The 12,206-nt window shown below is 43.1% G+C and overlaps 2 protein-coding genes and 1 long non-coding RNA gene across 9 annotated transcripts in view; 1 reads left to right on the top strand and 2 right to left on the bottom strand.

Annotated features, from left to right (window-relative positions):
* The window catches only part of CDC14A (cell division cycle 14A), a 50,695-nt gene extending 49,812 nt beyond the window's left edge, over positions 1 to 883 (bottom strand). The window contains exon 1 of one of the 5 annotated variants that reach the window (XR_010366287.1): positions 860 to 883. Coding sequence is in view for 2 of the 5 variants with exons in the window: in XM_064428072.1 (XP_064284142.1) it covers positions 205 to 310 (106 nt within the window). In the remaining 3 variants the exon portion in view is untranslated. Of the gene's footprint in view, positions 1 to 204; positions 613 to 859 lie in introns of those variants that run through there. The other 4 variants (XR_010366285.1, XR_010366284.1, XM_064428072.1 and 1 more) reach the window with 4 other exon arrangements.
* Positions 884 to 3,275: 2,392 nt separating this feature from the next.
* Positions 3,276 to 12,171, bottom strand: EXTL2 (exostosin like glycosyltransferase 2). 3 transcript variants are annotated; one of them, XR_010366291.1, is made up of 6 exons: positions 11,745 to 12,171; positions 10,112 to 10,180; positions 7,772 to 8,199; positions 7,127 to 7,227; positions 6,383 to 6,453; positions 5,725 to 5,803 (listed from the first exon to the last, which is right to left on the bottom strand). XR_010366291.1 is itself a non-coding variant. In XM_064428089.1 (5 exons), the coding sequence occupies exons 2-5, from the start codon at positions 10,114 to 10,116 to the stop codon at positions 5,312 to 5,314; spliced, it is 996 nt and encodes a 331-aa protein (XP_064284159.1). In that variant the 5' UTR covers positions 10,117 to 10,183; positions 11,745 to 12,035; the 3' UTR covers positions 3,276 to 5,311. The 3 variants fall into 3 exon arrangements, 2 of the variants coding, with proteins under 2 accessions (XP_064284159.1, XP_064284158.1); XM_064428089.1 differs by lacking the exon at positions 7,127 to 7,227 and having other exon boundaries at positions 3,276 to 5,803; positions 10,112 to 10,183; positions 11,745 to 12,035; XM_064428088.1 differs by lacking the exon at positions 7,127 to 7,227 and having other exon boundaries at positions 3,276 to 5,803; positions 11,745 to 12,035.
* On the top strand, positions 9,606 to 11,594 carry LOC135305017 (uncharacterized). The gene is made up of 2 exons (XR_010366294.1): positions 9,606 to 10,260; positions 11,125 to 11,594. It is a non-coding gene; the product is annotated as an uncharacterized LOC135305017 (long non-coding RNA).
* Positions 12,172 to 12,206: the final 35 nt, after the last annotated feature.

Below are 12,206 nucleotides of genomic sequence, written 5' to 3'. Positions count from 1 at the left end.
CGGGAGCGCGGGGAGAGCAGCGCCCGGTGCCCGCGGCAGCCGCGGCGAGCAGCCCGCGAAACCCGCCGGGCACGGGGGCCGGGGCCGAGCCGGGCGGGCAGCAAAGCCGGGGGAGGGCGGTAGAGAAGGCAGAGAGTTTCCCCGCTGGGGGAGGCTCCGGGACCCCGCGGGCAGGGGATGGGGCGGCTCCCGCCCCGCTCTCACCTTTCACGAACTCCGAGGCTCCCCCCAGCACTTCGGAGGCGGCCGCCGCCGGCTCCATCTTAAAGAGGGCCCGGAGCAGCGAGGCGCGGGGCGGCTCCGAGCTCATGGCGCTCCGGGGCAGCGCCGGCGGGGCCGGGGCGCGCTCGCTGAGACGCGACCCGCTGCCCGGAGTGGCCGCCCGCCAGGGCCCGGGGTGCTGCGAGCGCAGCGGCCGCAGCCCGCATAGGAGCGGGAGCGGAGCCGAGAAGAGCCCCGGGACACGACGGGCAAGCGCCCGCAGAGACTCCAGCTCCACCCCGCCCCCAGCCAGGAGACGCCCCCGGATAAAGCGGCAGCGGGCGGTTACCAGGCGACCGGCGGCGCTCTGGCAACCGCGTTACGGAGCCTTTGTGTCGCCCGGCCCAGGGCTGACGCTGCGAGTGACCGGCCTCCCTCGCTCCCCCCGCTCCCCGGCCCGGCAGCGCCCCTGCTCCGGCAGGCAGCAGCCCTGAGCCCGGCACCGCCCCGCCCTCCGCCCCGCCTGCCCGGGCAGCGCCGCCGCGCCCCGCTGCGCTGGGGCTGCTTTTCCCCGCCCGGGGGCGGCCCGTGGCAGAGCGCCCCACGGGCACCGGGTGGGTGTCGCACAGCTCGGAACGGGGCTGAGCCGAAGCGCTACCTCAGCAGCGCGGGTGGGCTCCGGACGGGGGCAGGCGGAGCGGCGAGGTCGCCTCAGGCGCGGGGGAGGCGGCGGAGCGCCCATTGCGCTACCTGGGACACCCTTTGTCGTGACAGACAGGTCGGCTGACCAATCAGACGTCGCTCTACTATGCCTACAGCCAATGAGCTGGCGGCACCCCGGGGAGCGCCCCGCCCCAGGCCCCCCGCTGCCGCCGCTTCCCGCTCGGGCGGTGCCGTGGGGCGCGGGGCCGGAGGGGCCGGGAGCCGCTTGCGAGCGCTGAGGGAGCCGCGCCCGTCTGAGGCGCGGAGCTCTCCTAACGCGCCGGTTCGAGCTCCGGGCGCGTTCTTCCGCCTCTCCCCTTTAGAAAGAACTGGTAAGTGCCAAACAGGGCAGACTGTCCGTCTCAGCTTTACAACTAAGGCAAAGGTTGCGACGGAGAGGTTCCTTGAGGAAAGAAGAAAAAGGGGGTTAAAAAAGTCACTCTTCCCCTGAACAAGCAAAAAAATCCACTCTTGAAACGCCTTTAAAAGATGTTGTAACACAAAGCCATAGGCAGCGCTGAGGTTCACATTTGTATCACAGCTTTCCGTAACACGTAAATAACCTACGGTAACCCCCAGTTCGTACAATTAATCCTGGTGTGCCTGCTAATGAGGCTAAACATGAGCGTGAAACACTTCTGACTCTTCAGTTTTTAATCTGGTGTCATAAGCGCTGGATAATCTTTAAAGCTTTACAAATAAGGGGAAGCACTACAGAAGACACTGGAGCTGTTTTGTGTTTGCTTAATTTTTGTGTTGATGCTAATGCTTTGTACTTGCTTTCTTACACTGCTTTTTTTCAACGTTTTTGGAAAAGCTCCGAAACTAGTGTGCTAAATATGACCCTGTTTGTGCCTGATTCTGGAACCTGAGAAAACCTCCTTTTCAGTACAAAGTACTATTCCATACAAGATGTTCACAAGACTGAGACTGCAGTCTTATGTACCAGCAAATTAAATAAAGGTTGTTAGAGGGTTGTTCCTTTTCATGGAAATCAGTGTTTATCTTTAGACTCTTCTTTACAACCTTAACAAAACCAAGTATTTCACTAGTGTGTTTTTATTTACAAGCAATTCTCTGAGGGGTACTATATCCTGTGTAAGAGATGGTATTGAGGTATATTGCCCAGAACTGCAGGGTTTTAATGCCCTTTTTTTTTTACTCAGACTTTCACTGCAGTTCAATGTAACACATTTCTAAGTCAGTGCTGCACTCTGCTTAAGGGCAGTTTGAATGAGCATACTCAAAATAGCTTTAGCAACACTCTTGGGAAAGATGGAACAGTCTGCAGCCTAGAATCCAGTATCTAGAACCTGTAGAAACAGAGTTTGTGATAAAGCCTAAGGTATGTAAACCCATCCAGCTAGACTGGTGAATCTAGGAGGCAAATATCACTAGATACTGAAGCCCAGCTGTCAAATTCTTATATACTGTTTATATGTCTTCTGCAAAGTTAAAAACACAGTTTTCATTGTAGAAGAGTTCTCATTTGTGGAAATTAGCTGCAGCCTTTGTAAGCATCAGAAATAAACCAACATTAATTTTCTTCCATGTAAAAATATGTGCAAAATAACCTCTATGTTTTGCCAGTTCCAGTAGTGTCATAGCTATTAGTATGATTATTTAATGAATTTCACTTTGTAAAGTGCTAGCTTTAAGAATATTTTAAACTAATACAACTTAGTTATTCTAATTAAGACTATGTACTCGTTTTGAGATCAAATATCAAGGCTGTAGTGACATCTTGTGGCATTATTTTGTAAAGAAGAAATTTTCTTGTACATTTTAGCACTATATCTTGGGTTTTTATCACAGATTTTTAAAATATATATTTTAGATACCATGTTTAAAACCCTGTGTTGCATTAACTGTAATTTCATAAGAACATACAGAGGTGGTGATGATTCTGTGTAGACTCCAAAATATTGCCAAATGACATAGATCATCTCTCACAGAAATAATTATATACATATTATTTTGTTTAAAATATAATTTTTGGTAATGTATTTTCAGTAAAAAATCTTAAGACATTTTTATAACTACCAAGGCATAAAAAAAATCCACTTTTAAAAATAAGCAAACAACCCCTTTTAGTTCCAAAGTACAATGAATTACGGCTGGAGCTTAAGTCTTATCTTTCTATTTTCTTTGCTAAGATTAAAATGATTAAGGCTGTTGGTTATTTTATGCCTTTTCTTCCTTCATAAGTAGGCCTTACCTAAATTAAATGAATGTATGTGCCAACAAGTACACATTTTTAAAAAAAAAAAGAAATCTTGGTGCTTCTCATGAGTATTCAAACTGTGAGCTTACTTTTGTCATCTTAACAATAAAAATTTTGGTCAATAATCTGAAAATAAACACATCACAAGTCTGCTTTCTGTATTTTATTTTACAATGATGCAAATTAAATATAACAGTATAATTAAAAGCTTGTTCTGTTAATTCTTTCACTGATTCAGAAGACAAAACAAGTCCTTCACTCCAACAAAGAGCCCAATACTAAGGTTTGGCTGAGTTGACAGTTCATTTCACATTTCAAAAATAAAGTTAACAACAACTGTGAGTCTTCACACCTCTAGCTGATACTGCACAGAACAGAAATCATAGAAATTTGCATTTCTGGAAAGATCACAGACCTGTATACTACTTAGCACTACAGCACCATAATTAAAAACCACTTTTCACTATTACAACAAAATTAAGCAGACTTTACATTGCCATGTTAAGATTCTGCCCTTTAAATCTTACAAAAGTACTGGGAAGACTTCACTGAACAGAAATTAAATCCTTTAATACTGGTAGAACAATGCAAAAAAGTCCTTCATTTCCCCCAAAGACTCACACCCTGCTGTAAAGAACTTGTCATATTTTTCACTCTTAGTTCAGCTAACTTTTTACAAAAAATGATAGAATTATATACCATTTGTGCAGATGCTATTTGTGTACTAGGTATTAGCTGTGACTGGCTGCCCACAGCTACCTTTGAACTGATTCTAAGAATCAATTAAAAGCTGATGCAGATGAAACTAAATCTGCTTTGGATGCCAAATCTGATTCTGTGACCCAGGAAAATCACTGTGTGTCACTCCACACCCCCCAAAAAAATAAAGCCCAACCCTTGTGCAACTTCATTGAAAAGGTTTGCCCCTTCTATGTCAATAGAAGGTTTCCAGAATTACAGAGTTCCAGTCCAACAAAAGCCATTAACAGCAGCTCTGTTTCTTGCTATAAGTAATGTCAGAGAATTCAGAGACTGATAATAGTCCATCCCTGTCAAATACCACTGTACCTTAAAATAGTTTTTTTCACAATGCTTTACCCATTTATTGTACGTTTTAACTCTGTTGTCATAGCCACCAAAAACAGAGGAAAAAAGGAACTAAAAAGTAAATACTCATTGAAAGAGAAGCCAAAAAAACAGTAGACCTGTAAAATTACAAAATGTATACTGTAGTAAATGTTGAACACCCTGCTCTTACTAGGAACTGGAAATAAGAAATTTTTAACTAATTGAGGATTTTCCTGGGTGCATGTTTGTAACAACATATATTCAAAACATCAAAATAAAACTAAGTACTAAAGAGAATATTAATAACTAATATTCCATCCTCTTCTTCTGGCTGCTTATATTAGTTTCATATTTCATGTATTCATGTTTCTTATATTTCCATCCTCTAGGATTTACCTTTCAGCTGCTTGCAGTGTTTCAGCAACTCCAGGCAAATAGAAAAAAAAGCCACATCAAAGATAATTTTCCATTCACTGAGCAGGAGTAGATATTGTAGGCAATGGTTTAAGGACTATCTGAGATTAAGGTGAGGTACTTTTCTGGCTTTCATAGCAGCTTCAAGAACATCTCAGAACACCGAGTAGCTTATATACAAACTTCAGGAGGGTTTTGTACAGAGGCCAGAAGCCTGGCCAGCAGTTCACTGTAGCTCTTCTACAGCTTCACTGGAAACTGGGTAGGAGCAGGTGAGGAGTGGGAAGGCAAGGAAGCATCTCAAAATATAACTGTCACAAATATGCCTAGACCTCATTTGACTGGATATGTATATTCAGGGGAAAAAAAATCCAAATGTTAAGATCTGAAGAATAGGAATGCATTTTTGTCTGCATGTTTCTGAAGAACTGACCTAATTAATTAAAGTAGCTTTTCAGGTTTTAAGGAAAAGAGGATGATTTTATCACAGCTAAGCATGATTATATATTCTTTAAGTTTTCTCAAAACTTACCTTTGTGACTTAGTTAGAAAGGAAAGAAAATACATAAAAAGCTTAGGGAGACAAAATCAGAGGCTACAAAGAGGGATGGTCAAGATGCAGTAATTACACCTTCTTCTCTCCTTGAACTCAGTACAATTCACTGAGTATTGTTTAACATTTAACACCTTAAATTCGTTGGCTTACATTTTATTTTTGTGATTGGCATAATTAGGAAAACCAAACTGAGAAATCATGATATTAGAATATTTTAAGGGCATGCCATCATAAATATTAACGAGTTTATTTACACAGTAGGATCTCTGTAACAAATGCTCTGCTCGGTGCCACATTCCAGAATAGCCACTGTTAGTGTCTTTTTCTAAATTTCTTATGTCAACAGGCTTCACAAACACTCCTGAAGGCTTTCCAGTATGCTTGGCTACCAGAAAATTCATGGCAATATCATCACAGTTTTGAGTTTCATCTATTAAGGCGTAAACTGCTTCTGGCTGCTGTTGAAAGTCTTCTAAATACCCACTGTGAAAAAATGCTGCACCAATAAGCACCATAGAATACTGATCTCCATTCCCAAATCCAGGGTTCTGCAGTTCAAAGCTACCATAACTGTATACGCCTGAAGGAGTAGAAATGTGCTTTCTAGGAACAAATCCCACTATGTGCTCTGGAAATTGCTGAAAGAAAAAAAGAAATTCAACACGTATTTCACGGTGTGGGGTTCACTTAAGTACGTTCATAAGACAGATTTATGCACTTTTTAAATGAAAGGAGGACAACATTATTGCCAGGAAAGAATTAAATTGTTGGCATGTGGTCCTTTGATCTGCATATATGTCGCAATTAAATACAGTTTCACAAAACTGACAGTCTGCCTCATTCCATATCACATACTGCCAACAAAACATCTACCCACAACTGGCAGCTGTGTATTTGGCACTGAAAATAACTTTACAGATAATTTCTTGTGCTTTGCAAAACAAAACACACAAGACTACTACACATTTAAATAAATTCAGCAGTTAGCAACTTCATGGTTTTGTGAAGTAAGAGTTAAAATTTTAAAGTTACAGATAACAGATACTACTAAAGAACAATTTTGCTATTTCTACTATTCAGTGCTTTGAACTCCCCAAAATCTAACTTTAAAGCTAGAAAACCAATGGTAAAACAGTGTGATACATTGTTGTTCTAACTAAAACTATTAATCTTAAGTGCAGCTCACAAATACTTCCTGCCAAGATGCAAAAGATTACCTGCCAGACGGAAAAGGCAAAAGCAAGGTCATGAGCACTGACTAGTGTGTCATCATCCATCATTAAAACAGCTGAAGGAGGAAAATAAGAGAAAAACTTTTAATTGATCAAAAGATTAAATACATGAGCACAGTTTGCAGCACAATATTTGACAAATGAAATATAAAATTTCTACAACTATTAAGCTGAATTGCAATTCCTTGAAAGTAGATTGATAAAACATAAGTAGATTTCAAAGCTAAAGCAAGGTTACAGCTTTGTGGTAACTGGAAGCAAACCTAAGTTTTAGATTATTTGCCAGGCTGTTACAAAACTCAGCAGCCTTTGATCATCTGTAGTATAGCTGGAGAAATATCTGTTAGAAAACTTGGGAGTGTTTGGCAAAGCAACTTAAAATTCGACTAATCTTGTGTAAAGATACAACTAGAATGGAGTTAGGTACTTTTTAGCATATACACTACTACATAAGCAAGTTAAATTGCCCAGGCAACACTCAATAGAATATTCCTACAGAAGGAAGACTCTTTGCCTTAAGTTTTAGACAAAAGACTGCCAGGAAGTGGAAAAGGAAGGATATTCTTAGCTCTGAACTGCAGGTGCATTAAAACTTTTAAAATTTACATCTAGCACAGATCTTACTACAGTAAGAAAAACACTGGGGAATTTGAAGTTTCTAGTGTCTTCGTAGAACTCATGTGTTTGGGCTAGCAGGCATGATAGGAAGGGGGCAATAAATACAATTACCTTTACTAATCATGAGTAAGGTCAGGTCTGTAATGCAACATATGGGGGATTTTTCCACTTGAAACAAACAGGATTTATTGTTGTACACGTCCTAGAAAGAGCTTAGGAAGAACATTTATATGAATACCCAGGAGACTGGGGAAAGTACTCTTAAATAAAAGAGTGCATAATTTGAGATAGAAAGCCAGACAGCTGGGGAGGGAACTTTCTCAGAAGAGCAGAACATGCTTGAGAACTTAGTCTTAAGAAGAATGGACTAAATCAAATCTCTACCAGATGACTTAAGTCCAGATTAGTGCAGACACTCAACAAACAACATGCATTCTGAATTTCAGTTTATAGTACGGAAGGAAGAGCAGCTGAACTACCTATGTCTGCCTGACAAAGGAAATGGAGAACTGTTGCAAAAGACCTTGAAATGCATTTGACATTCCTCTTTTCTTTCCTTTACTCTTCACTGACAGCCCGGTGGTGGTGTGCACCTGATATCATAACACAGGGTTCCTCTATTCTACCCACACTCTATGAAGTGGTCCAAAAGATCCATGGATTTATTACACAGTATAACTCAACCATCTCTCTTTTAGCATTCAGATTTCAAGCATGAAAATAATATTAGTAATAGTGATATGAACTGTTGATTACCTTTTGTTTCCAGGTCAGGGAAATTCTGTAGTCTGTTCCTCATGCGATTTACAGTTTGAACTTTAAAGACAACAGGGACAGGATGAGGCCCCAAGGAATTCCACATCTCCTCTGGTGTCTTCTCACCAATGTTGTTCCACACAACAATTACTTTATGTAGGTGTGGGATTGCTTGATAATGATTTAAAAGCTTTAGCAGTAAGTCAGTTCTATTGTATGTCTGCATAATAAGAGTAAATGAATCCAGGGCAGACTGAGTCTGGGTTTTTGGTTCCCTTCTCGAGTTGGGCAATTTGTCATCTTTGATAGTGGGGAGCAAAGCTGTTAAAGCACCTGCCACAAGAAGCAAGACGATGATCACCACAGAGGTGAAGCGCAGTAGGCGGATTCCCATAACTCTTCCTGGAAGCTTACAGAAGTGAAAACACCTTTGAAACAAGTAACAGGAAAAGTTGTCATTAAAGCCATGTACAAAAAATATTAAGTACATTTTCATTTAAGTAAGTACATAAGGAGCACTTTGGCAAATTACTTTCAACTATCAAGACAGGTGTTTCTTGTACCCAGTTTCTGTGTTTACTTGCTTTTCACTCCTTTTGGTTAACTTTGGATTTCTTTGTTTTGTGAAATAAATCTAGAGTAGTTCTTTAGAGTGTTCATTGTTTCCTAATTTCTCACTACTACATTTTTGATTGAACATTTACATACCTCACCAAGTCTATCCAGCTGCAAGTAGGAAGCAAATTTGTACAGAGATTCAGTGTTTTCAGCACTGCAGGAGCTCTACCTTAACTGGGAAGCAAAAAGGAGAGAAGGTGCCTTCTCAAAAGCTCTGGCAGGAAGGAGGAATAAAACGCTCACTTTTTCTGTTGCTCAAGCACCACACAGAAGGAACAATTTTTATAACTGATTTGCTAGATATTTTGTCAATGGTTTGTATATCTGCTTGATAATGGTAATTGGTACAGAAATTGCGATGCTGGTCACACTAAGGTTATAACACAGAAGTGGAGCAAAAGAAACATGCCAAATGGAGTAATGCAGGGATGCAATAATCTCAGCAACAGCTGAACTGATACATCTAGAACTTGTGAGAAAATGGCAATGTCAGATGCTAGGTGCCACCTATCAGCTAACTGTAAGTGTAGATATAGTTTAAGGCAGAGGTTTCTGGAGTCTCATGATCCTGGAATTAAATAGCTCTTAAAAAGCAGCTTCTAGAAAGACAACCCCTCAAATGTTCTTCACACAGTGATGGGATATCCTCAATTGGAAGGGACTCATGAGGATCATTGAAGTCCAGCTCCTGGCTCTGCATAGGAAAGGTCCCAAAATTCCACCATGTGCCTGAGGGCATTGTCCAAACACATCACAGCTTGGTGCTGTGATGATTTCCCTGGGGAGCCTGTTGCAGTGCCCAACTACCCTCTGGCTAATAGACTTAGAACCCAGCCTAAACCCCCTGCCAGAGCTTCATGCCATTCCCTTGAGTCCTGTCACTGGTCACCAGAGGCAAGAGATCAGTGCTTTGCCCCTCCACTTCCCCTAGTGAGGAAGCTGTAGACAGCTGGGAGACCTCACAGACCCTTCTTCTCCAGCCTTAACAGACCAAGTGACCTCAGCCACTCCTCAGATGGTTTCCCTCAAGGCCCTTCACTATCTTTATAGCTCTTCTTTGGACACTCTCTAACAGCTTTATATCCTTCTTATACTGTATTCTTATAAACCTGCACAGAACAACCTTGAGGTGAGGCTGCATCAGTGCAGAGCGGGACAATCCCCTCCCTTTCCCGGCTGTGATGCTGTCCCTGGTGCCCCCAGGACAGGGATGTCCCTCCTGGCTGCCAGGGCACTGCTGCCTCATGTCCTACTTGCCATTGACCAGGACCCCCAGGGCCCTTTCATGGCACTGCTCTCCAGGCCCTCGTTCCCCAGTCTGTCTGTACATCCAGGGTTGCCCCATTCTAGGTGCAGAGTTTGGCACTTGTCTTTGTTGCTCTTCATACAGTTTTCCTTTTCTCCTTCTTTACTTGCAAGATTAGTGCAAACTGAATAGATGAACATTCCAAGCTTGCTGCTAACTCATCTATACATGTTATTGTAATACCATTACTCATGTATGCGTATTATTCATGTTAGTCTGTGAGTAATTTCTAGGTTTTCAGCAGGGAATTCTGATCAAATACACTGATCCATGACAGCCAAACAAGTACAATTTTTGAGAGAGTATCTCTGGGGGTTTTTTTCACAAAATTTTGAATAATTTCTCTCCAAAGTGCAAAAAACATGCTTGAAAATATGAGTGTAAATTATTTTAGTGTAAAACGCCTCACAACTTACCTCATTGTTGCCACGTAGGATTGTTTTTCTGGCTTCTTTTTACAGGGCAGTTTTTTGTGATCGTTGAATCTGCTGGAAATTAAAGGGACTCTATAACTGGAGATCAACAGTTATCCACATGCTACCCAGCATTCTTTTACAAGTAAAAGGTCCTCCAATTATTGACTGATATATGCATTCATGGCATATATCAGTCAATAATCCCATCCCTTTTCCTAATGCTCAGTTGAATAACTATCTCTGCCTTTCAATGAACGCTCCTGAAAGAAGTCATTACTCCAGATGGTTAAAAAGAAAAGAACAGTCTGTTTCTCTGCATGTAAAATTGCTGCTTTGTGCCAGTGCAATGTCTGTGTGTTCCATCCCTAAGTTCAGTTATAGAGATACAAGTAGGTCTTTAGAACCTGACAGGTGTTCCTTTGCTCACCAGGCACCACTAAAATATATATTTGGCTATCACAGTCAGGCAAATAAAATTTTATCCCAATAATATTTTATTTTCTGGGTCATCCCCTTCACACTCTCACTAAGATTATCAGTTGTATCAGAGGTTTAAGACACCGCATTTTGATCTCCCCATGAGGTTTGGCAGCTTGGAAAATATAAGTGCAAGCACATAAAATAAGGATACACAGGACTCGGGAAAGCAATATAGGAAAGCTGTGCTCCTAGGTTATTGGAGAGATTTTTGTTCCTTTAAAACTCGCCAAACAACCAAAGAGTTGTTAATTTTGGTTTGAGAATGATACTATGAAAGCTAAGAGTACAAGAATGTGTTGAATTTGTTGAATAATTGAACCTCTGTCAAATTCCATAAGAGTAATTTGTTTGGGCTATATAAATTTGCTTCTTAAAACTACAGATTTGTTACCTGTATGTATACCAATCTGAACATGTCCACATATACAGGTCTCGCCAAATCTGAGATCAAAACTTGCTATTACTTTGTGACAAGAGGCCACTGAAACTATTTCCAGAAGCTAACTGCTTGTTCTGCTTGCTTCATTTCATAGGGAACAAACAATCATGCCTGACTTCTAAAAATTATTAGCAGCAGTGGCAACACAGCATTTATGAGGTGCACTCTATTCCCATCAAATGTGCTTTTGAAGAAGTGAACCTCAGATCCTCTTTCAGCAGCTTGCAACACTTACCAGTGCTATTGTAATGATTAATTAAACTTTAAATGCATACTTAAAACGAAAATATAAATACTGTTTGCTGTTTATGAGACTTTGCTAGCCATACCTTCTAGTGCTTACAAAAGGTGTAGTGATAGCCAATGATGATATTACTATCTATTCTCAAAATAAACGTCTATTTAGTTGTTTTAAAATTAGCATCACGGCACTTTCCAACAAGCAAATGCAGATAAGTTTCGCCAATTAAGTTAGGAAATTTCAATGCCAGATTGACGTCTTTTAGAAAATCATACAGTATTGCAGACAACACAAAATTGTCGAAAATAAAATCGCTACATCAACGACCAGTATTTTAACCCTCGTTCTAAGAAAAAGTTCTCGAACGGGGTCCCCTCCCTCGGCGGGCAGCCCCTTTTAACAGCACCCCGTGGTAGCTGGGCGCTGTGGAGAGGCAGCGAGAGGCAGCACCGCCCGCCCCCAGCCCCGCTCACCTTAGCAGGCGCCGCTCTCGCCGCTTCCTCCGGCCGGGCTGTGCCTCCCGGGGGCACTGGCAGCACGGCGGAGCAGGCACCGGCCCAGCGCGCCGCTCGGCCCCGCACACGCCGCTCCGGTGACTCAGGGGCGGCCGTGCGGGACCGCGGCAGCGCTACGGCGGCGGCCGAGCCCCCTTCCTGCGGTGCGTCCCTGCGCTTCCTCCCGGCAGGCTCCGGGTTGTAGTCCAGGGTCCTGCGGCGGGCGGAGCGCTCCGGCGGCTCTGGCTGTCACACACCGAGCGCGCTGCTCCCCCGCCCCGTGCCGAGCGCTGCCACAACAGCTGCACCGGGAGCAGCCGGCATCGCAGGCGGGACGCGAGCGAGCGGCTGGCACGGGACGGAGAAGAGCTCACGCTTGGGGCGTGCTGTGTTTCATTAGCGGGCGGCGCGGCCCCGAGCCCGGGCAGCCCCCGCGGCCCC

This window comes from Passer domesticus, chromosome 7 (genome assembly GCF_036417665.1).
Source record: "Passer domesticus isolate bPasDom1 chromosome 7, bPasDom1.hap1, whole genome shotgun sequence".
In the NCBI taxonomy this organism is placed as follows: domain Eukaryota; kingdom Metazoa; phylum Chordata; class Aves; order Passeriformes; family Passeridae; genus Passer; species Passer domesticus.
Note: the sequence above shows the minus strand (reverse complement) of the source record. Positions and strands in the feature narration are given on the sequence as shown.